This window comes from Erythrolamprus reginae, chromosome 2 (genome assembly GCF_031021105.1).
Source record: "Erythrolamprus reginae isolate rEryReg1 chromosome 2, rEryReg1.hap1, whole genome shotgun sequence".
NCBI lineage: Eukaryota > Metazoa > Chordata > Lepidosauria > Squamata > Dipsadidae > Erythrolamprus > Erythrolamprus reginae.
The window spans coordinates 25,436,454-25,463,102 of record NC_091951.1 but is presented as its reverse complement, the minus strand read 5'-3'; the positions used below and the strand labels follow the sequence as shown (position 1 = coordinate 25,463,102).

Sequence of the window (26,649 nt, the reverse complement as noted above, 5' to 3'; positions counted from 1 at the left end):
CCGTCCACCACCTTAGAGGGGGGAATTCTGACCCCCCTCAGAGAGGGTTCACTACTTGGGCGTCCTCCTTGATCCACAGCTGACTTTAGAACATCATCTTTCGGCTGTGGCGAGCGGGCGTTTGCCCAGGTTCACCAGGTGCACCAGTTGCGGCCCTATTTGGACAGGGAGTCTTTACTCACAGTCATTCATGCCCTTATCACCTGGAGGTTTGACTACTGCAATGCTCTCTACACGGGGCTACCTCTGAAGAATGTTTGGAAACTGCAAATTGTGCAGAATGCAGCCGCACGAGCAGTCATGGGCTTCCCCAGACATGTACATATCTCTCCAACACTCCATGGACTGTATTGGCTGCCAATTGGTTTCTGGATGCAATTCAAAGTGTTGATTATGACCTATAAAGCCCTACATGGCATAGGGCCAAAATACCTATTGGACAGCCTTCTGCATGAATCCCAGCGACAGGTCAGTTCCCACAGAGTTAGCTTTCTCCAGGTCCCGTCAACTAGACAATGTTGGTTGACAGGTCCTAGGGAAAGAGCCTTCTCTTCCCCGGGGCCTGGCCTCTGGAATCAAATCCCCCTGCAAATTCATACTGCCCTCACCCTCCTTGCCTTTCGCAAGGGTCTTAAGATTCATTTATGCCACCAGGCTTTGGGCTATTAGATTCCTGGCCTCTGGCCAATGAATATGCTGACAGAAAGTTGATTGAATAGGAATGAATGCTTTTTATGGCCTGGGTTTTTAGATTTTATATTTAATTAATGGGATCTAAAATGTTATACAGTGATACCTCGTCTTACGAACTTAATTGGTGAAAAGTTCGTAAGACGAAACAATGTTTCCCATAGGAAACAATGTAAAACCGATTAATGCGTGCAAGCCAGAAAAAAAATATTGCAAAAATGGCGCTCCGCTGGGCAACGCCGCCCGGCTTTCCCCTTCTGAAACAGCTGGGCGCTTCTCGGCGTTCTCCCAAACACTGAACCTGGAAGTTTGGCAAAAGTTCGGGTTCGGGTTCAGGAGGCCGCCAAGAAGCGTTGCCACCCGGCTGTTACCTTCCGAAACAGCCGGGGGACTTCTCGGTGTTCTCATGAAGGCCGAACCCGGAAGTTCGGCAAAAGTTCGGGTTCGGCGTTCGGGTGAACGCCGAGAAGTACCACCACCCGGCTGTCACCTTCACAGAAGAGCCGTGGAGCTGTCAACCGGTCGGGAGGCTGAAACGGAGGTGGGGAATCCCAATAGGGAATTCCAGGGGTTGAGCTTTGACGTCACGGAGACGTCCTTCCTGGCCGGCCGAAACGTGGACTCCAGGAAGGACGTCTCCGTGACGTCAAAGCTCCACCCCTGGAATTCCCTATTGAGATTCCCTACCTCCGTTTCAGCCTCCTGACCGGCCGACAGCTCCACGGCTCTTCTGCAAAGGTGACAGCCGGGCAGCGGCGCTTCTCGGCGTTCACCTGAACCCAAACGCTGAACCCAAACTTTTGCCGAACTTCTGGGTTCGGCGTTCAGGAGAATGCCGAAAAGCCCCCCAGCTGTTTCAGAAGGTGACAGATGGGCAGCGGCGCTTCTCAGTGTTCTCCCGAACCCGAATGTTTGCCTAACTTCCGGGTTCGGTGTTCAGCGGCAGGTTCATAAGGTGAAAAAAGTTCGTAAGAAGATGCAAAAAAATTCCGAACCCCAGGTTCGTGTCTTGAAATGTTCATAAGACGAGGGGTTCGTATCACGAGGTACTACTGTACATTGTTTTATTATATGTTGTAAGCCGTCCCAAGTCTCAGAGAGGAGTGGCATGAAAGTCCAATCAATCAATCAATCAATCAATCCGAAGTTTTTTGGTGACACCAACCCTTTAACCAGTGGTTCACTTGTAGAATTCTTTGTTCTCTTGCTGGATGTTGTCCTCTTGTTGGTAATATAGACAAAAAAACTACTTGTGCACCTGTCTTTGACTTTCTTGGCTAGCTGGTCATAGTCCCTCATTAATGTTTTCAAATCATTTTTGGTGTCGTTTCTTCCTACGTGGAGTCTGCGGAGAGGGGCGGCATACAAATCTAATCAATCAATCAATCAATCAATAATAAATACATGCATGCATGCATAAATAAATAAATAAATAAATAAAAATAGTAGGAGGTAATAGTCTGTGGGTTTTATTATTTCGGTTGCTTTCTCTGCTATGTCTATGATTTTGGCTCCGGGGAGGCAGCATACCTCTCTGATTGCTTGTGTGGTCTACAGATGGTGGGTTCGGCGTTCGGGAGGCCGCCGAGAAGCCCCACCGCTCAGCTGTCACCTTTTAAAACAGCCAGGGGGCTTCTCGGCGGCCTCCCGAACGCCGAACCCAGTTCGGGTTTGGCATTCGGGTTCAGGAGGACGCTGAGAAGTCCCCTGGCTGTTTCAAAAGGTGACAGCCGGGCGGCGGCGTTTTTTGCGGGGGGGGGGTTTTGTTGCACGGATTAATTGATTTTACATTGTTTCCTATGGGAAACAATGTTTCATCTTACAAACTTTTCGTCTTATAAACCTTTCCTGGGAACCAATTAGGTGCGTAAGATGAGGTATTACTGTATATGATTTATTAAATAATAATTTTCTTTACTGTGTTGGCCTCTAATTATTCCTAATAAATACATTTCTGGTTTCGTCTCTAATTTGTAATCCAATATTTCTTCTAGCCAGGTCTGAATTTTGATCCAAAATGTTCTTGCTTCCGAACATAGCCACCAAATATGATAATATGTTCCTGCACCTTTTTTGCACTTCCAGCATTTGTTATTTATATTCGCATTTATTTTAGCTAAACATGCTGGAGCGTAGCGCCATCGGAAAAACATTTTATATAAATTTCCTTTATAGGGTATAGATAGAGTCATTTTATAATTTATTTTCCATAATTTTTCCCAGTCTTCCAATTGGATAGTATAGCCAAAATTAGTCATCCACGCTATCATATTTTGTTTGACTATTTCTTCTATATTTTCGTAATTTAATAGATAGTTATACATTTTAGTAATGAATTTTTTATCTGGGCCTGTTAGAATTTTATTGGTTGTTAGTAAACCTTGGTTCCCTGCTCTATTCTAATTATTTGAATTGAAATATTTCCCCCCCTTTTTCCTTTTTTTCTCTCTCCTTTTACTGCTTTATTAAGTCTTTTCTCCTTTCCTCCTTTTCCTTACCTCCCTAGAATCTCCCTTTTTAAAATAGTTATTATTCCTTTTTTGCTGTTACTTACTTTGTTTTTTTATTAGACCACTTATTTTTAATCTTTATTTGTTTCTTATTTCTAAAGGTTTTACTTTTGTTCTCTGTGTTATTATATTTTTAAATTTTTTTAATAACAGCAATAGTAATAACAACATATATTGGATTTTGAAATTTGAATTTTTTATTTTTCTTTTGACAACTGAATAGTTATAATTTAAGGTTAATTGTTAATAAAATAGATTGAATAGATTTGGAATTTACAGAAATTTTTTCCCTTTCACCACATACAAATTTAGATTGATTTAAATTAATTCGAATTTTAAACAGTGGATTCAAATTTGATAATGTCAACTTCTTCAACGGTTGTTAAAACGGTTAAAAAACAAACCACAGCAACAATCTCTTCTCCACAAGTGTCCCCGCGTCCTTCCCCGACGCACCAGGCGTCAGCTATGTCTTCCAAGGATAAAGAAAAAGACAAAACAACGCAGCCCAACTTTGCAACATTACAAGAAACTTTAAACAATATGCAGGACCTCATTCTTAAATCTCAAGAGAATGCTACCCAACAAAGAGAGGCTATAAAAGAGGATGCAACACAACAAAGGGAAGCTATAAAAGCAGACCTGGCAGAATTTAAAAAGGAGATGGCCCAATTGAAAGCTGATATGGGCGAGGTGAAAGACCAGATAAAGGTGATCCAACAAACACTACAAGAAAGTGATGATCGAGTGAAAAACGTTGAAGAGAAATCTGACAAAAATGCAAAAAGAATTGATTATCTTGAAGGGAGAGCTGATGCAAGACACAGAAGACATGATGAATCAATTATTCAGCTGGAGATGCAACGTGCTTCGTATGGACTACGATTTCAGAACATGAAAGAGGAAAAAGATGAAGATTTAAAAATGACTATGGCGGAAACGATTGGAGGAATACTCCAGGAGGATCCTGCTGCGTTAGTGAAAGAAATCAATGAAGTTTACAGGACTTCGAATAGTTACATCCGTCGCCACAATCTCCCAAGAGAGATTCATATCAAATTCACCAGGAAAACTTTGCGAGATGACATACTTCATTGGGCAAGAAATTCCAAACTCCAACATCAAGGAGTGGAAATAAAAATATTAAAACAAGTTCCAAGAAGTGTCAGAGAGAGCAGAAGAGATTACCAGTTTCTTACCAGAATTTTGATCAAAGAAAATATAACCTATCGTTGGTTAATCCCACAAGGTCTTTCTCTGACATGGCGTTCTACAAGATACAAGCTGGAAAATGTAGAACAAGCTAGGTATTTCTTTGAAAATAGTGGCATCAGCCACATGGACTTTTCAGATAAACAACAAGAGGCTCAACAACAACCAGCACAACAGCAATCAGGGGAGATACTAGCAATCCAACAAGAAGAACTTTTGGGGGCCACTGCTCAAGTAATAGAGCAGGACCAAGGTGCTATAAGAAGAGTTCAGCCTCAGCGAGAAACCAAAAAACCTACTAAATGACAACAACTAAAGATCTAAAGATCTTTTCGGTAAATGTTAATGGACTTAATGAACCAAGGAAAAGGAAACAAATCTTCTCTAAAATCAGAAATCAAAATGCTCAAATTGCAATATTACAAGAAGTACATATCAAAAAAGATAACCAAAAATTATTGTTGAATCCCAAAATTGGAAAAATGTATGCTGCATTAGCAGATCAAAAAAAAAGAGGTGTGGTGATGTATGTAGAGAACTCTATAAATTCCAAACAAATATATAAGGATAATGATGGTAGAATATTGATTGTACAAGTTGATATTGAACCTAGACCTATAGTGGTTGTTTCTATTTATGCTCCCAACGAAGACCAAATGACATTTTATAAAAATTTACATCAAATAATAATAGATTTAGCTATTGAGAATGTATTAATAATAGGTGATTTTAATGCTATTGTGAATAGGCAATTAGACCATTCAGGGGGAGGGAGTCACAATAAAAGGAAAAAAACAAAAAGAAATCTACTACCTAGTACTTTCCAAAAAATGAAAACAGAATTATTGTTAAATGATATATGGAGGGAAAGACACCCCCATAAAAGACAATTTACGTTTTATTCTAATCCTCACAAAATCTGGACAAGAATAGACATGGTATGGACACCAAAAATGCTTGCAGAACAAATAAGGGAAGTAGAGATAGATGTTAACACATGGGCTGACCACAACCCAATAGTGGTCTATATAAGAAGGAACAACAAACAGAATATTTGGCGGATGAATAGAAATATATTAAATGATAAGAAATATAAGGATTGGATCGAAAAGGAATTAAAAATATTTCTTGAAATTAATAAAACCCCAGACACCACTCCACAGAATATATGGGATACACTCAAAGCTTATATAAGAGGGTTAACAATATCTTATACAGCAAAATACAATAAGGAAAATAAATTAAAGTATGTACAATTAATAAATGAATTAAAACAATTGGAATTTGCATCGCAGCAACACACCAAGAACAGAGACTTTAAAACAGAAATAAATGTAATTAAACATAAAATTAGAATTATAGAACAAAATCAAATAACTGAAAAAATTAAAAGAGCAAAACAACATTATTTTGAACATGCAAATAAACCAGGCAGATGGTTAGCATATAAACTTAGAAAGCAGAGTCAATCCAAATTGATAAAAAAATTAGAAGACAAAGATGGTACAATAAAATATGATACAGAAGGAAAGGCAGATATTGTTTATAATTTTTATAAAGATCTTTATGCCAAAGACACTGTTAGTGAAGATGAGGTTTTTAATTACTTATAGGCTTCAAAATTACCACAAATAACAGAAGATCAACAGACTATGTTGGATGGACCAATAACAATGGAAGAACTCCTAACTATAATTAAAAAACAGAAAAACAATAAGGCCACTGGTCCAGATGCTATACCAGCAGAATGGTATAAGATAGACAATGAAATAGTAAGAAATTATATGTTAGAAACTTTTAACTTATGTAGACTTGAGGGTAAAATTCCGAAATCTTGGTCAGAATCGTTGACAACTTTAATACACAAATCCGGCACTGACCCAGTAAAAATCAAAAATTATAGACCCATATCTTTATTAAATGTAGATTATAAAATATTTATTGCCATTTATGCAGATAGACTTAAAAGAATTATAAATGGAATAATACATCAAGACCAAAATGGATTTCTACCAGGGCGACAAATTAAAAATAATCTTAGAACAGTAATAAACACATTAGAATACTATGAACAACACCCAGATAAGACAGCATCCTTAATGTTCCTAGATGCTCAAAAGGCCTTCGACAACGTTAACTGGACATTTATAAAAATGCAATTAAATAAAATGAGATTTGGCTCAAAATTTGTTAATTTAATAGATACTATATATTCAAAACAAACGACTAAGATAATATTAAATAATAATCAACTACAAGCACTTGATATAAATAAGGGAGTTCGTCAAGGATGTCCTATATCACCATTGTTATTTATTATGACACTTGAAACTCTATTAATTAAAATAAGAGCGGATTCCGAAATAAAAGGTTTAACTATAGGAGATGAAACTTACAAACTCCAAGCTTTTGCAGATGACTTAACGTTTATAATTGAAGAACCGATAACAACTGTTCCTTCTTTATTGCAAACTATTGAACAATACGGAAAGGTAGCAGGTTTAAAGATAAATAAAAGCAAAACTTCTTTCTTAACTAAAAATATGAATAAAATACAAGAAACTAAATTAGAAAATATTTCTGGAATAAAAACCGTAAAGAAAGTAAAATATTTAGGAATAAATTTAACAGCGAAAACAATAACATTAAAAAATGATAATTACATAAAATTATTATCAGAAATTAAAAAAGATTTAGAAACATGGAATAACCTGAAAATATCATTTTTAGGAAGAATTGCCACAATTAAGATGAATATTCTGCCCAAGGTTCTATTTCTCTTTCAGGTAATTCCAATAAACCCAGGGGGAACTTTTTTTAAAACTTTGACAAACTTAGTTAAAAAATTTATATGGCAAGGGAAAAAAGCAAGGATAAAAATAAACTGTTTGGAAGACATTAAAGAAAGAGGAGGATTTGGTCTTCCAAACTGGAAATTATATTACCAGGCCGCCGCCTTAACATGGATTAAAGATTGGATAACTTTAGAGAATAAAAGAATATTAAATTTAGAAGGACATGATCTTATGCTGGGTTGGCATGCATTTATATGGTATGACAAGGAAAAAAATCACTCATATTTTAAAAGACACACATTAAGGAAGTATTTACTAGAGGTTTGGAAGGACATAAGGAAAAACCACTTCTTAAATGTTCCAGAATGGATAGCCCCCCTAGAAGCAATAACACATCCAAAATCCATAAAAAACACGAAAATATTTTATAGATATAAAGAATTATTAAATGATCAGATGAAGCTAAAGCCTAGGAATAAACTACAAGAAGGGATAATAATAGATTGGTGGCATTATGCCCAGATTCGATCCAGATATCAGAAGGATATAACTCTTTACACTTTTAATAAAAGTAAGAATCTGCTAAGTCATTTAATTATTAACAATTCAGTAAAAATGATAGGGAAAATATATAAATTTCTTATCGCTCATAAAAATATAGAGTTGACTCTAAAAGATACCATGATAAGATGGTGCAGAAATATAGGTAAGGAAATAGATATAGATACTTGGGAAAAAGTCTGGATTAATAATTGGAAAATGACCAAGTCAGTTTCATTAAAAGAAAACCAAATTAAAATGTTTTATAGATGGCACCTTCCACCAAACAGGATTGCAAAAATGTTTCCTAAAACATCCCCACTGTGTTGGAAATGCAAGAAAGATATAGGAACTTATTACCATCAATGGTGGACATGTGGTAAAGCTAAAATTTATTGGAAGATGATTGAGAAGATATTAAAAGAAGTATTAAAACATGACATAGATAACACCCCGGAATTTTACTTATTAGGAATTACTAATCAGACTTATAAGAAGGAAACTCTTTATTTAATCATACACATATTAACTGCGGCTAGAATAATATATGCGCAAAACTGGAAGGGGGAGGAAATCCCCAAGAAAGAAGAAGTTATAGCTAAAATATTAGATTGCGCTGAAATGGATATGATGACAAGACGATTAAACGATCAAGAAGATACAAAATTTTATGAAACATGGAACAACATATATAAATGGTTAGATAAGAAAAAATAAGAGATAGATCTGTTTTTATTTAGGTAATAACAATATTAGATGTATTTGTTGATGATTTTGATATAGTAGTTTACCCATAAGCGATATATTAAAAATTTTGTTTTATGTATGTTTAGTAATTGAGATTTGTTTAAATGTTTGATTAGATGAATATATTACACATAAACAACATATTAAGCATTTTTACTTATACCGTACTAATATTATATTTAAGATTTGAAAATTTTTTACTAGACTTTTTAACATTTAACAAATGTTTGATTATGTATTCTTTTTTCTATTTGAATGTATACTTTCAAAAGAAGCGGGGAAATACATCCCCATTTTATGTTTAATGTTTGTATGTCTGTATGTCTGTTTTATGAAAAATAATAAAAAAATTGAAAAAAAATAAATAAAAAAAAAAAATAGAATTTTATTGGTTTTTTACATATTCCGAATTCTACTAGATCTTTTTTATATCTACTTTGTATTTGGTAGTATGGCAACCAGTCTATTTCTATACCTTCATTCTTAAGTCTTTCCCTAGTTTTTATACCTCCCTTAGTATTTAAGAGATATTCATATGTTATTACAGAGATCCCTCGATTTTCGCGGTCTCAATTTTCGTGAAACGCTATACCACGGTTTTTCAAAAAATAATAGTTTAAAAATAGTCCGCGGGTTTTTTTTCTACACCACGGTTTTTCCCGCCCGATGACGTCATACTTCATCACCAAACTAACGTCTGCCATTGCTGATTGGCCGAAATTTCGGCCAATCAGCTTTGCCATCGCAAAAAAAAAAGCAAAAATTTTGCCCGACTGCTGATGGACTGAAATCTCGGCCAATCAGTTATGTTTGCCCCGCGTGGTTTGGAACTATTGGAACTTGTTAAGACTTGTTGGAAGATGGCTCCTAAACGTTGCACGCGGAGCGGAGGTGGCGACGCTAAAAAGAGCAGGAAGATGCTGACAATTAAGGAGAAAATTGAACTTTTGGACATGCTGAAAGAGGGACGCTCTTATGTAGATGTTGGTCGGCATTATGGAATCAACAAATCGAGTGTGCGATACATTCGGAAAGACGAAAAGAAGATAAGGCAAACTTCTCTGATGACATTCAACAAGGCTGCAAAAAGAATGGTGACGCCTAGAAACAAACGCCTTATGAAGATGGAAGCTGCTTTGTCCGTGTGGGTACAAGACTGCCGCAAAAAGAGCATTGCTTTGGATACCAGCACCATACGGACAAAGGCACAGCAACTGTACAACCGTCTTGCAAACACAGAAGGAGGCGATGCAGATGAGGGAAACGCAGGTGAGGGCTGGGTTTTTTTATTCTGTCATTATTTAAGTGCTTTTTAAGAAAGGAAGGAGGGAGGGAAGGAGGGAGGGAGGGAAGGAAGGAGGGAGAGAAGGAAGGAGGGAAGGAGGGAAGGAAGGAGGGAAGGAGTGAGGGAAGGAAGGAGGGAGGGAAGGAAGGAGGGAAGGAAGGAGGGGGGAGGGAAGGAGGGAAGGAAGGAGGGAGGGAAGGAAGGAGGCGGGCATTTACCATACAGTACTGTATGCTTTCATTCAAGTCACTTCTCTCTCCCTTTCCTGTCATTCTCTGCAGATGCAGGTGCTGGTGAAGGTGCTGATGACTCTGAAGACCCCCAGCCATCAACATCTTCTGCTTCTTCAGCCCCATACACATTCACAGCAAGCAAAGGGTGGTTCGAGAAATTTCAACGGCGCTATGGCCTGAAGAGTGTGTCATTGCATGGAGAAGCTGCCTCAGTAGATACAGGTGCAGCCGAAAAGTACGTCCAGGGCACGTTTAAAGACCTAATTGAAGAAGGGGGCTACCTTCCAGAACAGGTGTTCAACATGGACGAAACAGGCCTGTTCTGGAAGAGGATGCCTTCACGGACTTTCTTGATGCAAGATGAAGCCAAAGCCCCTGGCTTTAAGGCCATGAAAGATCGGGTGACTTTGATCATGTGTGGGAATGCAGCAGGCTTTTTGATGAAGCCAGGGCTAATTTATAAGTCACGAAATCCAAGAGCCCTCAAGAACAGAAATAAGAATGCATTGCCAGTGTACTGGATGCATAATCCTAAAGCATGGATTACAAAACCCCTCACGTGGGACTGGTTTCATCAGTGCTTCATCCCACAGGTGAAGGATTATTTGGCTGGCAAAGGACTCAATTTCAAAGTGCTTCTCCTAATGGACAATGCTGGAGGCCATGATGACCTGGCACATGAACATGCTGTGGTGCAAGTCGAATTCTTGCCACCAAACACCACATCGCTTATCCAGCCGATGGATCAAGGTGTTATCCGCGCATTTAAGGCACTGTACACGTGCAATTCCCTTCGAAGCATCGTGGAAGCAATGGATGCTGATGAAAACTTCAGATTGAAGGCCTACTGGCGTCAGTACACGATTGCATCGTGTCTGAAGAACATTCAGAATGCCTTAATGGATATGAAGTCACAGACAATGAATGCCTGCTGGAAGAAATTGTGGCCAGAAGTGGTGCATGATTACAAGGGATTTGTTCCCGAAGAAATTCAAGATGCTGCAGTCCAGAACTCTGTGAAGCTGGCACAGGCACTGGGTGGAGAAGGCTTCGTTGACATGACACCAGATGAAGTCAATGGTTTGCTTGATGAGCATGGCCTACCGCTGACAGACAAAGATCTGGAGGAGCTGACCAGGTCAGCGAGTGAAGAAGAGGAGGAAGAGGAAGCTGAACAAGCTAAGGAAGAAGAAGATGTTGGCCTAACGCTTGAGCGGATTGCAGAATTGAACAGAGCTGCTGCACATGTACAACGCATGGTGGAACTTTGGGATCCCAACATGACTCGCTCTATACAGTTTAAGGCCTCCCTTGACAACACCTTTGCACCATACAGAGCCATGTTAGCCCAGAAAAAGAAACTGCGCCAACAACTGCCCATAACTATGTTTGTCACGAAAACCAAGAGGTCTGTCACACCATCACCTGCAGCGTCCCCCCCCCAAATGTAAATAAATACAGTGATCCCTCGAGTTTCGCGATCTCGATCTTCGCGAAACGCTATATCGCGATTTTTCCACCCGGTGACGTCACTCTCTTCCTTCTTTTCTCATCTTTCTTTCTCTCTCTCTTTCTCTATCTTGCTTCTTCCTCTCTCACACTCTCTTCCTCCCACCCTCTCTCATCTCTTTCTTTTCTTCTCTCTCTTTCTCTATCTCTCCCCCTCTTGCTCTCGAGTGGCAAGCGAGCAGCCGGGCGGGCGGGTGAACGGGCAAGCGGAGCGGCCGGGCGGGCGGGTGAACGGGCAAGCGGAGCGGCCGGGCGGGCGGGTGAACGGGCAAGCGGAGCGGCCGGGCGGCCGGGCAAGCGAGCAGCCGGGCGGGCGGGTGAACGGGCAAGCGGCAAGCGATCTTGGGGTTTCCCCTTTGCCTAGGCGGCGGGAAGACCCAGGGAAGGTTCCTTCGGCCGCCCAACAGCTGATCTGCTCCGCAGCGCAGCAGAAGCGAGGAGCCGAAGATGGGGTTTCCCCGTTGCCTGGGCAACGGGGAAACCCCATCTTTCGCTCCTCACTGCTGCCGCGCTGCGGAGCAGATCAGCTGTTGGGCGGCCGAAGGAACCTTCCCTGGGTCTTCCCCGCCGCCCACACGCAAACTCCACCATCTGCGCATGTGCGGCCATGAAAAAAGGGTGCGCATGCGCAGATGGTGTTTTTACTTCCGCACCGCTATATCGCGAAAAATCGAGTTTCGCAAGGGGTCTTGGAACGGAACCCTCGCGAAACCCGAGGGATCACTGTATTGTTATCATTTATAACTTAAGTGTCTTATTCAATGTGTACAGGTACAGGTAGAGGTAATGGGAAGGGGAAATGGTAATTAAGGGGATGGTAAATGGTAATTTATGGGTTAAAAGTGTTGGGACTGAGTGGCATACAGAAGAATGAATGAATGACTGAGTGAATGAAATTCAAACACAGGTGAGGGCTGGGGGTTTTTATTCTGTCATTATTTAAGTGCTTTTTAAGAAAGGAGGGAGGGAAGGAGGGAAGGAAGGAGGGAGGGAAGGAAGGAAGGAGGGAAGGAAGGAGGGAAGGAAGGAGGGAAGGAGGGAGGGAAGGAAGGAGGGAGGGAAGGAAGGAGGGAAGGAAGGAGGGAAGGAGGGAGGGAAGGAAGGAGGGAGGGAAGGAAGGAGCGAGGGAAGGAGCGAGGGAAGGAAGGAGGGAAGGAAGGAGGGAAGGAAGGAAGGAGGGAGGGAAGGAGGGAGGGAAGGAAGGAGGGAACGAGGGAGGGAAGGAAGGAAGGAGGCGGGCATTCTAAAAACCGAGAAGCCGTTGCCGCCAGCGCTGCTGCAGGAGGACTCGTGCCCCAAGAAAGCCGGTGAGAGGGGCGAATTGGGCGGGCGTGGGGTAGCGTCGAGGAGGCCGGAGGCGCTGGGGGGGGTGGCCGACATTGAAAACAACCATTGCCAGCCTCCGAACTTTCGTTGCTCCCCACCTCCACCTGCAAGCCCTTGCGCGGCCATGGAAAAGTGGCGCGCATGCGCAGATGGTGTTTTTACTTCTGCGCCGCTACATCGCGGAAAATTGATTTTCGCGGGAGGTCTTGGAACGTAACCCCCACAAAAATCGAGGGATCACTGTATATTTTATAATCTACGATAAGTAGATATATTGGTCTGTAATTTTTAATATAGTTTGCATCTGTTTCTTCTTTCTGTATCAATGTTATATTGGCTTCTTGCCATGATGGCAGCAATTCACCATTTTTAACATATTGTTGTAAATTTCTAATAATAATTGTCCCATTATGTGGAACGTTGCTTTATAAAATTCAATTGGGAGCCCATCTGGACCTGGTGTTTTATTGTTATTCAGTTTCATAATTATTTTTTTCTAGTTCTTCTTTAGTTATTTCTTTATTCAACATTTCTTTATCTTCTTTACTTATAAATTTAATTTTACATGTCTCCAAGTAAGTTAATATATCTTCTTCTTTAATAATATCTATATTATATAATTCTTTATAATATTTTAGTGCTATGTTTTTCTTTTTTTCTAATTGATGTGTTATTTCATTCTTATCTGTTAATTGTTGGATCAGGTTTTTCCCCCCTTTCTTTCCTCAATTTATAGGATAACCACTCTACCAGGTTTGTTCGCATGCTCAAATTGATTTTGTTTTACTGCTCTTAATTTCCTCAACCATCCATTCTCTTTTGAGCTGTCCCAAATTCCATTACTTATATATTTTCCCTTTCCCCACTTCTTCTCTTAACTTTTTCTTTCTCTTGTTGCTATACCAATAATTCCTTTCCTTTCAAATTTCGTTCCTTCCTTTTATGTAAATTGTTTGCATAATCTATACCAGCGTTTCCCAACCGGTGTGCCGTGGAGCTCCTAGGGAAGCTCCAGCTGGGCGGGGCGCTGCCGGTGCCGGTGCGGGCTTTCCCGAAACGGATGAAGAATGCCCTCTCTCGCAGCCCCCTGGCTGGGAGCGCTTTCGCTGCGAGAGAGGGCTTTCTCCGTCCGTTTCGGGAATGCCCGCCCCGCCCCTCTCGCGCGCGCGCTGCTCCCCTTTTCTCTCAGCCCTCCCTGGCTTTGCTTCTCAATCCCTCCCTCCTTCCGTCTTTCCTTCCCCTCAGCCGTTCTGTCTGGGGGTCTCCCGCTCTTCCCTTCCCCGCCTCCCAGGCTTTGCCTTCACCACCCCCACCCCCTTTTTGGTTGGCAAGGAGTCCTTTGCCGCATCCTGCAGTTCGCACTCGGCTCGAGGCCGCTTTCCCTGGCTGCGCTCTTTCTTTCTCTCTCTCTCTCTCCCGTGAGGCGGGGGAAGGAAAAAAACAAACAAAAACTTCTTGCAGCGGGCCCGCGCGCGTGCTCGTGCCCGCGCTCATCCCTTCAGCAGCGAGGGAGGGAAGTCAGAGGGCGAGGGAGCGAGCGCTCTTGTCCTCGGTGCCCTCTGCAGCCTGCCTTCCTTTTTCTTTGCCGCCGCTGAGGGACGGAGAGAAGGATAGAAAGGAAAGAGGGAGGGAGAGATAGAAAGGAAAGAGGGAGGGAGGAAAGAGGGAGGGAGAGATAGAAAGAAAATAGATAAAAAGGAAAGAGGGAGGGAGGGAGAGATAGAAAGGAAAGAGGGAGGGAGAGATAGAAAGGAAAGAGGGAGGGAGGAAAGAGGGAGGGAGAGATAGAAAGGAAAGAGGGAGGGAGGAAAGAGGGAGGGAGAAATAGAGTGAAATGGAGGAAGAGATATTTTTTTGTCCAAACTTTTCTTTAACCCCCCCGCACCCGCCCCCCCACCCGAGAGAGAGAGAAAGAGAGACATAGCAAGAGAGAGAAAAAGAAAGAAAGAGATAGCAAGAGAGACAGAAAGAGATAGCAAGAGAGAGAGAGAGAAAGAGATAGCAAGAGAGACGGAGAGAGAGACAGAGAGAAAGATAGAGAGCGAGAAAGAGAGATAGCAAGAGACACAGAAAGAGAGAGAAAGAGAGATAGCAAGAGAGAGAAAGAGAGACAGAGAGAGAAAGAGATAGCAAGAGACAGAGAAAGAGAGAGAGAGAAAGCAAGAGAGACAGAGAGAGAGACAGAAAGAGAGAGAGAGAAAGAGAAAGAAAGAGAATGAAAGAGAGATAGCAAGAGAGGCAGAGAGAGAGAAAGGGAGAAAGACATAGAGGGAGGGAAGGAGGGAGAGAAAGAGAGCAAAAAAGAGAGGAAGAAAGACAGAGGGATGGAGAGAGAGAAAGAAGGGAAGGAAGGAAGAGAAAGAGGGAGGAAGAAATAGAGTGAAATGGAGGAAGAGATATTTTTTTTGTCCAAACTTTTCTTTAGCCCCCCCGTTCAGTGTTCCCCAGGATTTTGAAAATATGAATAATGTGCCGTGGCTCAAAAAAGGTTGGGAAACACTGATCTATACTTACCTTTTCCTAATTTCTTCTCCCTATTACCCCTCTTATTTTTACATTGCTTCCACTGAACTCAATTATCCCCTCTTACTCTTTTCATATCACTGTAAATGCCAGTGTGATCATCAGTCTGTTTATTATTTTCAATTCTCTTTTCATTTTTCTTGTCGCTATAAATTCCAATGTTGTTATCAGTCTGTTCTTTGTTTTCTGTTTCCTTTTCATCCCTGGTTTTCTTTTTCTTCATCTTCTTTCCCCCTCATTATGTATTCTGTATAATCTTTATATGCCAACTTCATTTCCACTTTCTTTTCACCAGTAGTTTCCAGGAGATAATTTTTAATCCCTTCATAATTTTTTTAACATCTCTGGTGTATCAAGACATGTGAATTATGGCTGAAACCTTTCCCACAATGAGGAGGTTCATTCTCTCCTGTATGAGTCCTCTGGTGTTTCACCAGGCTGGAATAATGACTAAAAGCTTTTCAACAATCAGGACATTAAAAGTGTTTCTCCCCTGTGTGAGTCCTCTGGTGTATCACGAGATGGGAATTACGACTGAAACCCTTACCACAATCAGGACATTCGAAGGGTTTATCTCCTGTATGAGTCCTTTGGTGTCTCACCAGGTGGGAATTCTGACTAAAACTTTTCCCACAGTCAGGACATTCAAAGGGTTTCTCTCCTGTGTGAGTCCTTTGGTGTCTCACCAGGCTGGAACTATGACTAAAACCTTTCCCACAGTCAGTACATTCAAAGGGTTGCTCTCCTGTGTGAGTCCTCTGGTGTATCACGAGATGGGAATTATTATTAAAACATTTCCCACAGTCAGGGCATTCAAAGGGTTTCTCTCCTGTATGAGTCCTGTGGTGTGTAACCAGGCTGGAAATCTGACTGAAACTTTTTCCACAGTTAAGACATTTAAAGGGTTTCTCTCCTGTGTGAATCCTCTGGTGTGTCATCAGGCCGGAATTCTGACTAAAACTTTTCCCACAGTCAGGACATTCAAAGGGTTTCTCTCCTGTGTGAGTCCTCTGGTGTTGCACCAGGTGGGAATTATGACTGAAACATTTCCCACACTCAGGACATTCGAAGGGTTTCTCTCCTGTGTGAGTCCTCTGGTGTTGCACCAGGTAGGAATTCTGACTAAAACTTTTCCCACAGTCAAGACATTCAAAGGGTTTCTCTCCTGTGTGAGTCCTCTGGTGTTGCACCAGGTGGGAATTCTGACTAAAACTTTTCCCACAGTCAAGACATTCAAAGGGTTTCTCTCCTGTGTGAGTCCTGTGGTGTTCCAGCAGGCTGCTATTATGACTAAAACTTTTCCCACAATCAGGACATTCAAAGGGTTTCTCTCCTGTGTGAGTCCTCTGGTGTTGCACCAGGTGGGAATTCTGACTAAAACTTTTCCCACAGTCAGGACATTCAAAGGGTTTCTCTCCTGTGTGAATCCTGTGGTGTTGCACCAGGTGGGAATTCTGACTAAAACTTTTCCCACAGTCAGGACATTCAAAGGGTTTCTCTCCTGTGTGAGTCCTCTGGTGTTGCACCAGGCGGGAATTCTGACTAAAACTTTTCCCACAGTCAAGACATTCAAAGGGTTTCTCTCCTGTAGGAATACTCTGGTGTTTCATGACTGAAATTGTGTCAGAATTTAAATGTTAGTACATTTAAATGTTTTCTCTTGTTTGTGAGCCTTGTTTAGTGATGCTTTCATTCAAGTCATTTTCTTCCTCCCAAGGAGACGCCTGCATTCCTGTCTGCTTTTCTCTCTCTTCTCTAACAGCTGCTGGAAGAGGAGAATTGTATGGTTTTCTGAAAGAAATGGAAAATATTTTGATTTTTTTTTTGCTTGATTTTCTTTCCTTTTCAATGTTGCTTGTTATTTACAATTGTCCCAAGTGTTCTTATTGCCATCCTCTTTGTCTCTGAGATTCAAAGAAAAGTAGAACTTTAATTGTTTATAAAATAGAGATGATGTGTGGGAAAAAGTATATATTACAATTGCTTACATTATTTATGATTCATGGAAAACAACTGAGATCCATGTTCAAATATCCATTCAAATTAATTAACCCTGCTGTTCAGTTCGAAAAAAACCCCCATATCTTATGTTCCCGTGTCTATTTGACCCGGAATGCAAATTGATCATTTAGGTACTTATATTTGGTCTTTTTGAAAGCTTTTTTCACCTGGAAACAAGTTTGAACATTTCTGCACACAATGGAATGAAAATTGAACTGAAAAAATTAATCCTTATTGGTTTATTTTGCACATAAATGTGCCTCCCCGCACCGTTTTTGTGAATTTTTTTTAGGTTTATTGATAATTTTGCCTGCAAAATGCATTATATTTTACTAAATTGGTGTGGGACTGGTAGCTTGAACATTTCTGAACATAATGATATGAGACTTGAACTGGAAAAATTGATGCATATTCATTTATTTTGCAAATAAAAGTCTCTCCCGGACTATTTCAATTGATATAAAAATTATGCTGTTAATTTCAAACTTACATACTTGGTTTTAGTGAAATGGATTTCTTTCATACGATTAGTTGTCTGGCTACACAATATGCTTGCTTTTCAAAAGCATATTCCAAATATTTCTAGCCAAATATATATAAAAAGTGAAAATAATGGCACACAGCAAGGCCTGGGAGTGGGGTGGCCCTTTTGTGGCAAAAATAAACCAATAAGAATCATTTTTTTCAGTTCATTTCTATTTTTCTTATGTTTAGGATTGTTCAGTTTAGTATATCAAAACTTTTGGGGGAATATTCCTTAGAGATTTGTAGCCTAAAAAAAAATAAATTGACAAAAAAAATAAATTGACATGGGGGGAGGGGCTTTTTGATCAAAATAAAAATATAAGCCTCAATTTTTTCAGTTCAACTTTCATATCATTATGTTCATAAATGTTCAAACTAGTTTTCCAGTCAAAAAGGTTTTCAAAAAAACCAAATTCAAGTACCTAAAAAAAATCATTTTGGTCCGGGTCTATATGCCCTGAAACAGAGTAAACGTGACTTTTTTTTTCCCCAGAAAAAAATCCCTCCCCACCCCCACAAATATTGTTATGATGATCAGCCATGTTAAAATGAGTAAATGAATGCATAAGATATTAAAAATATTTCGGATTTGAAGCCTACGTAAATATAAAATGAAAATGTTTGCAAGCAGCCAAGGGGGGGGGGCTTATTTATGATTGTAAACAACCAATAAGAAGCATTTCTTTCAGTTCATTTATATTTTTCTTATATTCAGAAATGTGCAAACTACCAACCCCACACCAACTTTAGTAAAATTGAACACATTTTGCAAGCAAAACTATCCATAAATTGAAAAATATTTCACAAAAACGGGGGGGGGGGGGATGCATTCTATCAGCAAAATAAACCAATAAGAATTACTTTTTTCATTTCAATTTTCATATCATTGTGTGCAGAAATGTTCAGACTACTTTCCAAGTGAAAAAGGTTTTCAAATTGACCAAACATAAGCACTTCAAATGAAGAGTTTTCGGTCCGGGTCAGGGTGACCTGGGAACAGAAGAAGTGTGAATTTTTGTTTTTCAGCAAGAAAGAAACCCCCCACCCCCCAAAAAAAATTCTCATAGAGAGAACCCCTGAAATGATGAAAAGTCATGAAATTTCAAGTTTCAGATATGCAGGGGAAATTTTTTACAGAGACTCAAACTTGGCTTCGGGTCACATACGACCCGAACAGAACTGCAGGGGTTAATTGGGTCAATCAAGCATTCTTAGCAATGCAAAGGACTATCATCAAATATATACTGAAGTGCTGGGGATAGATTATATAATTGTAGATACTGTGCTTCCCCGAAAGTAAGACAAGGGCCCGTCTTGTGGTGGGACCCAATTTGGGGGTGGCAGGGAGGGCGGAACAGAGCAGCGCAGGGGTGGGGTGAGAGACAGGGGTCTTAACGGTACTGGAGTTTGGCAGCTCTGTGTGTCTCTCAGCTGGTCTCTTTACAGAAAAAAACCTTGCATGGTACAGAAACTCTTCTCACTGCAAGAAGTTGTTAATTCCTTGCCCTCACGAGAAGAGTTTCTGTATTTTCAAGCTGTATATTTTTCCCCCCTAAAGAGACCAGCCGACAGACACACAGAGCTGCTAGACTCCAGTACCGGTAAGGATGCCCTGCGTTTTCTTTCAACATCCTTCAGTGCAAATTGGGTGCTCTGGGGTGGAGCTCCATTTTTGCTACCCCTCTGCGTTTCCCCCCATTCGGGCAGTAGCCCACCCCTGGATGTGTAGCTCCATCACGTTCCTGGTGTTGTGTCCACTGACCCACCTCTGGAGGTAGGGGAAAGAAACTTTTGAGGGCTGCCTGAGGAAGCGCTGACAGCCAAATTTCTAGCCAAGCTCAGTGGCAAAAGTAGCTGGGTATGCAGTTAATAATAATAATAATAATTATTATTATTATTATTATTATTATTATTATTATTATTATTATTATTAATTGGACTTGCATGCCGCCCCTCTCCGAAGACTCGGGGCGGCTCACAACAATAATAAAACAATTTAGCAGTAAAACAAATCCAATACTATTAAAAAACATATATAAAACCCCAGCAATTAAAACAATACAGCACATACATACCAAACATAAAATATAAAAACCTGGGGGAGGATGTCTTAGTTCCCCCATGCCTGGCGATATAGGTGGGTCTTAAGTAATTTGTGAACGACAAGGAGGGTGGGGGCCGTTCTAATCTCTGGGGGGAGTTGATTCCAGAGGGCCGGGGCCGCCACAGAGAAGGCTCTTCCCCTGGGGCCCGCCAAACGACATTGTTTGTTCCTTGTCCCTTTTCTCTTGTATGCCCCCCTCTCTCTTGGCATTAAGGAGTGGGGAAGAGTCCACCTAAGACAAAGCACCAGAAGGAACCTTTTGGCTGAACGTAAGAAATCTTTCCCCTTTTGATCCAGGAATCTCATGAACACCCATTTCTGCCCGAGTTTTGAAGAGGGAAAGATTTCTTACGTTCAGCATGTTTGGAAAAGACAAGGAAGCGCAGTTCAGCCCAGCTAGAGGTTTGGCTGTCAGCTCGGCTTTTTAAAATTATTATTATTTATTGGATTTGTATGCCGCCCCTCTCCGCAGACTCGGGGCGGCTAACAACAATGATTAAAAAAACAGCATGTAACAATCCAATTAATAAAACAACTAAAAACCCTTATAGTAAAACCAAACATACACACAAACATACCATGCATAACTTGTAATGGCCTAGGGGGAAAGAATATCTTAACTCCCCCATGCTTGGCGATAAAGGTGGGTTTTGAGTAATTTGCGAAAGACAAGGAGGGTGGGGGCCGTTCTAATCTCTGGGGGGAGTTGATTCCAGAGGGTCAGGGCCGCCACAGAGAAGGCTCTTCCCCTGGGGCCCGCCAAACGACATTGTTTGGTCGACGGGACCCGGAGAAGGCCAACTCTGTGGGAACCTTATTGGCCGCTGGGATTCGTGCGGTAGAAGGCGGTTCCGGAGGCTTTCTTATGCAGCCTGCGAGAGTGTCTTCTCCTCCAGTTTTGCTCAAGAGCCGGAGGCGGAGGAGGATCCATGTCTTGCAGGGCATTCCAGTGTTCCGCCATTGCCTGCATCCCGTCTGAAGGGAGGGAGGTGGAGGATGAAGAGGCCCAAGCCAGCGAGTGAGCAGGAGGTGTTGCAAACTGATGTAGGCAGATCCCAGGTGAGCAGAGAGCCTGAGAAGCAGATGTTCCTGTCACCATAGTTCCCTCTAAGCTGCGCAGTGTGCTATAGCGCAGAGGTTTTTACCTCTCAGCCCGGGGAATTTCAAATTTAGCACGGAGGACCGACCTCCGCGCTGAAATTTGAAATAAGAACTGCTGCTGCTCTACAACATAGGACAGCAACAATTCCTTAAGGAAAGGCGGGAAAGAAAGGGGCCAGCCAATTGTAGGCCCGTTTTCTTCCCCGCCCCTTAAATTCCGGATTTTCTCCTCCCCGGCCTGGCCCCGCCCCTCGGCAGCCAAACAGTTGTTTAGCTGCCGGCTGGGTAAGGTAAAGTAATCCTCCATGGGGGGGGGGGGGGTTGCCGACGAAGAGGACTGGCGGCTGTCTTGCCGCTAGGCCTCTAAGCCTGTGTGTGGGGGGGTTTGCCAACGAAGAGGGCTGGCGGCCGTCCTGCCGCTAGGCCTCTAAGCCTCCATGGGGGGTGTTGCCAATGAAGAGGACTGGTGGCACGGCCCACCGCTAGGACTCTAAGCCTCCGTGGGGGGGACGACGAACAGTCCTCTTACTTCTCCGCGGGGGCCCTCATGTCAGGTGTGCCGCGAGCCCGGCCCGGCGGTGACAGCAGCCATCCAACCCCTCGCCCGCCCAGGCGTCCACGGCGCTCAGCCACGCGCCGCCTCCACCTCCCGGTAGCCCGGCCGACTTTTACCTGCTGCCGGAGCCGTTTTGTTTTCATGTCGCAAAACCACACAGTCCCGGACTCCCAAATCGCTGCCTTCTCCGGTGAGCAAATCCATCTGCCCAGGAAAGCGCCGCGCGTTGAAAAAGCGCGATGCTTTCCCGGGCAGCCGGCTTGCTGGCTGGAGAAGCGAGCTATCCGGGAGTCCGGGACTGTGTGGCTTTGCGCCATGAAGACAAAACGGCTCCGGCAGCAGGTAAAAGTCGGCCGGGCTACCAGGAGGCGGCTGCGTCGCGTGGCCGGGCGCCCGGGACGCCTGGGAGGGTGAGGGGGTGCATGGCTGCTGCCTCTTAGCTGGAGAGCCGGGCGGAGGCGAAGACAACGGCGCCCTCCACTCTCTCTCCGTCTCTCTCTCTTCCTCTCTTTTTCTCTCTATTGCCGGCGTGGTGAACGAGAGAGAAAAAGGAGGGGAGAGAGAATGAGAGCCAGACTTTTTTGACTTATTAAATACATTTATGAATATATTGGATATTGATAATGTTTTTAATCTGAGACTGACAGACTAAACCTAAAGTTCTCAAATACATCTTGGTATTTCTAGAGGGAAAGATTTATAATTTGCAATGGCTGTTGTGAGAGGCTAATCTTAGGTAGTTTGGAGTGTTGAATGATTACTGTGTATTTGAAAATAAACTACTGAAAATATAGAATTATGGATGCAAGAACTCGCTCATGTGTGATAGCGCACACCCATACTTTATTTATTTATTTGTTTGTTTGTTTGTTTATTCTTATATGCCACCCAGTCCCGAAGGGACTGCCGCTCAGACACTATACTTTTCCGCCCACCCCGAAAAAAAATTAGAGGGAACACTGCCTGTCACCATCCCTTTTGCCTTTGCCTCTTGCCGCTGCCTCCCTTAGTTGCTGGACTGGCTCAGCTGCTCTTGGCTGCCTTTGGCAGCATTTTGAAACATGCTCCTTGTTCTTCATAGGCGGAAGCACCTTTCAAACTGACTTAGGCAGAGTCCAGATGAGCTTATCTAGTCCCATAGTGTGTCTGTGTGCACCTACCTCTTGCTTGCTATCGTTCTCCTGGTCAAGAGTGCCCACCAGAGAAAGAACAGCTCTCGACATGTCCCCTCCTTTCCCCAGAAAAGGAGAGGGGGGGTATTTGGGGGCAGGGCTTATTTCAAAGTATGTCCTGAAAAGCCCTATTGGGCTTATTTTCAGGATATGTCTTATTTTGGGGGAAATTCAGTATATGCATTGATAGAAAAACAGATACACCCACCTAAACACACACACACACACACACACACACACACACACACAATTGACCCGTTCAATTTTGTCAATATCTTTTTGTAGGTGAGGTCTCCAGAACTGAACACAGTATTCCAAATGTGGTCTCACTAGCATTCTATATAGTGGGATCATAATCTCCCTCTTCCTGCTTTTTATACCTCTAGCTATGCAACCAAGCATCCTACTTGCTTTCCCTACCGCCTGACTGCACTGTTCACCCATTTTGAGACTGTCAGAAATCACTACTCTTAAATCCTTTTCTTCTGAATTTTTTGCTAACACAGAACTGCCAATACAATACTCAGATTGAGGATTCCTTTTCCCTAAGTGTATTATTTTACATTTGGAAACATTAAACTGCAGTTTCCATTGCTTAGACCATTTATCTAGTAAAGCTAAATCATTTACCATATTACAGACGCCTCCAGGAATATCAACCCTATTGCACACTTTAGAGTCATCGGCAAATAGGCAAACCTTCCCTACCAGACCTTCCCCTATGTCACTCACAAACATATTAAAAAGAATAGGACCCAGAACAGACCCTTGTGGCACACCGCTTGTAACCTGACTCTGCTCAGAATACTCGCCATTAACAATAACTCTCTGATGTCTATGCTTCAACCAGCTGCAAATCCACTGAACTATCCAGGGATTAAGTCCAATCTTCACTAATTTATCTATCAGCTCTTTATGTGGAACCGTATCAAAGGCTTTGCTGAAGTCCAGATAGGCAATATTCACGCACCACCTTCATCCAACACCTATGGTGTTCAATGTGCTGGTTATTACCTACCGTGTTTCCCCGATAGTAAGACCCCCCTGATTGTAAGACATATGGGGGGTTTCAGGGGGGTCGGCTAATATAAGCCATACCCCGAAAGTAAGACATATGTCTTACTTTCGGGGAAACACGGTACTAAAAGCGAGGGAGGCGTCCGCTGCTCCCGCCGCCGCCTTTGGTCTCCCCGCCGCGCCTGGGGCTGCCTGCCTGCCTGCTGCCGTAGCCGGGCTGGGCGCGGGGCATCCTCGGCGTTGGGCAGCAGCGGGAAGAGCCGCAGCCTCCGGAGCCGGCCAGCCGGGCGCCCCCAGGACGCGCATCGCGGACCGGCCCCGCCACGGCGCAGGAGGGATGGAGGCCGGGCCCGACGGGCAGCCGCGCCTGCCGCGCAACGCCGCGTAACGCCGCCCGCCCGGAGGAGAACAGGCCTCGCCCGGGCCGAAGCCCGAAGACGAGCCGGCCCCGGTGCCCGGGACAATATAACACATACCCCCAAAGTAAGACACAGTGGGGCTTTTGGGGGTAAAAAGATAGTAAGACACTGCCTTACTATCGGGGAAACACGGTATAATGCCCTATATGGCTCAGGGCCAGACTATCAACGAGACTGTCTCTTGCCGCATATCTCCCAGAGGCCAATTAGAGTTGGCCTCCTCCGGGCATGTCGACTAAGCACTGCAGGTTGACAGGGCCACTGGGGAGGGCCTTCTCTGTTGCTGCCCAGGCTCTATGGAATTAACTCCACCCCCCCACCCCCCGATGTCCGTACTTCTCCCATCCTACTGGCTTTCCATAAGGCCACAATGACCTATTTTTTTTTGCTTCTTTTGATTTTGTATTTGTATTTCATATTGTTTTTTATTTTATTTATTTATTTATTAGATTTGTATGCCGCCCCTCTCCGAAGACTTGGGGTGGCTAACAACAATGAAAAGACAATGAAAACAAATCTAATATTAAAAATAATCTTAAAAAACCCAATTTAAAGAACCACTCATATATACAAGCACACCATGTATAAATTCTATAAGCCTAGAGGGAAGTGAAATTTCAATTCCCCCATGCCTGACGACAGAGGTGGGTTTTAAGGAGCTTGTGAAAGGCAAGGGGGGGGGGCAAATCTGATATCTGGGGGGAGTTGGTTCCAGAGGGTCGGGGCCACCACAGAGAAGGCTCTTCTCCTGGGTCCCACCAAATGACATTGCTTAGTCGATGGGACCCGGAGAAGGCCAACTCTGTGGGACCTAACCGGTCGCTGGGATTCGTGCGGCAGAACGCAGTCCCGGAGATATTCTGGTCTGATGCCATATAGGGCATTATAGGTAATAACCAACCTATTGCAAACCACCCTGACTCCTTCAGAATTGGGAGGCATAGAAGTCAAATTAAATAAAATAATAAACAAATAAACAAACAAATAAATAAAGAGGAAAGTAAGCAGTGAAGTACTCCAAGGTTCGATCTTAGTTCCAATATTCTTCAATATCTTCATAAACAATTTCAATGAATGACTAGAAGGGGAACTCATCAAATTTGCAGACAACACTAAGCTGACAGGAATAGCCAACGCCCCTTAAGAAAAACTCAAGATACAAAAGAATTTCTATAGATTTGAACACTGGGCCTATCCAACAAAAGGAAATTAAATAGAGGGGAAAAATAGGTTGTACACTTAGCCAATTAAAAACCGAATGGCAAGGTTCAGACCTAGCTCAATAGCAGTAATTCAATAGCACTGTGGTAGGATCTTGAAGTCCTACTTAGTGAACAATCAACTAAAAAGAGCCAACAGTGTAATGCAGTAGCCACAAAAGCTAATGCAATCCTAGGCTACCTTAACAGAGGGCTAGAATGAAGATCATGTGAAGTGTTAGTTTAATGCTTTGGTAAAATCACACTTGGATTACTGCAACTAGTTTTCATTGCCATATTTTTTTTAAAAAAAAGTTTAGAGACAGTATAAAGAGGGCAGAGAAGACAATACGGGGCCGAAAGCTAAAACATATGAAGAAGGGTTACAGGAAGGAATGTATGTCTACTTTAGTGAAAGGAAGGACTAGGGGTGACATGATAGCAATGTTCCAATTGTTGAGGGGTCAAGAAGAAGGGAGTCAATTTATTTTGCAATCCACCACAAGGCAAGACAAGATGCAGTGGATAGAAACTAATCCATGAGAGAAGCAGCCTACAATTTAGGAATATTTTCCTAATACTGAGAACAATTAACCAATTGTCTGAAATGATATTGGGTCCCCTGCTTGAGAATGGTGTCTGAATTTAAAAAAGGCTTGCAAGGTCCCTTCCAGCTCTGTCACAAACCCCCAGTGATGGAGCACCCACAATACCCGGGGGGAGGGGGAGCCATTCCCAAAGAATCAACCTTAATTTGAAAGCGACTTTTTTCAATCTTCCCACCAGCATAAAATTGCAGCAACCAGTTTCACAGCGTGCAGCACCAGTGGGTTTAAATTTGGACAGGAGAGAAACCTGCAGCACCAGCAGCAGCAGCAGAAGCTGACACGCTTCAGCCCAGTTGCTTCTCTGCTTCCAGGCCGTGGAGGAAAAACAAACAGCCCGACTTGCTCCCGGATTCTCCTCCCACCTACTCTCAACTCACCATCCAGCTGCTGCTTCGATTCTCGAAAGAGCACAAGAGCCGCTCTACAGGACACCTTCCTCCAACGTCTCTTCCAGAACAGGAAGTTCTTCTGCGTTTCTTCTCTAGCAATTCAGTACTCGATGGTTTTAACTCCTCTATTGTGACGTTTCAGGCACAGATGTTGCATATCTGACAGCCATCTCTTGATAGCAGCAGAA

General features: G+C 42.7%; 1 protein-coding gene across 4 annotated transcripts; it reads right to left on the bottom strand.

Moving 5' to 3' along the window:
• Positions 1 to 1,727: 1,727 nt before the first annotated feature.
• LOC139160056 (zinc finger protein 135-like) lies at positions 1,728 to 26,527 on the bottom strand. Of its 4 annotated transcripts, none has more exons than XM_070737583.1 (3): positions 26,450 to 26,527; positions 15,362 to 17,161; positions 1,728 to 2,035 (listed from the first exon to the last, which is right to left on the bottom strand). In XM_070737583.1, the coding sequence occupies exon 2, from the start codon at positions 16,978 to 16,980 to the stop codon at positions 15,847 to 15,849; it is 1,134 nt and encodes a 377-aa protein (XP_070593684.1). In that variant the 5' UTR covers positions 16,981 to 17,161; positions 26,450 to 26,527; the 3' UTR covers positions 1,728 to 2,035; positions 15,362 to 15,846. The 4 variants fall into 4 exon arrangements, with proteins under 4 accessions (XP_070593684.1, XP_070593683.1, XP_070593686.1 ...); XM_070737582.1 differs by having other exon boundaries at positions 15,362 to 17,274; positions 26,450 to 26,524; XM_070737585.1 differs by lacking the exon at positions 26,450 to 26,527 and adding an exon at positions 26,320 to 26,384.
• Between the last annotated feature and the right edge of the window lie 122 nt (positions 26,528 to 26,649).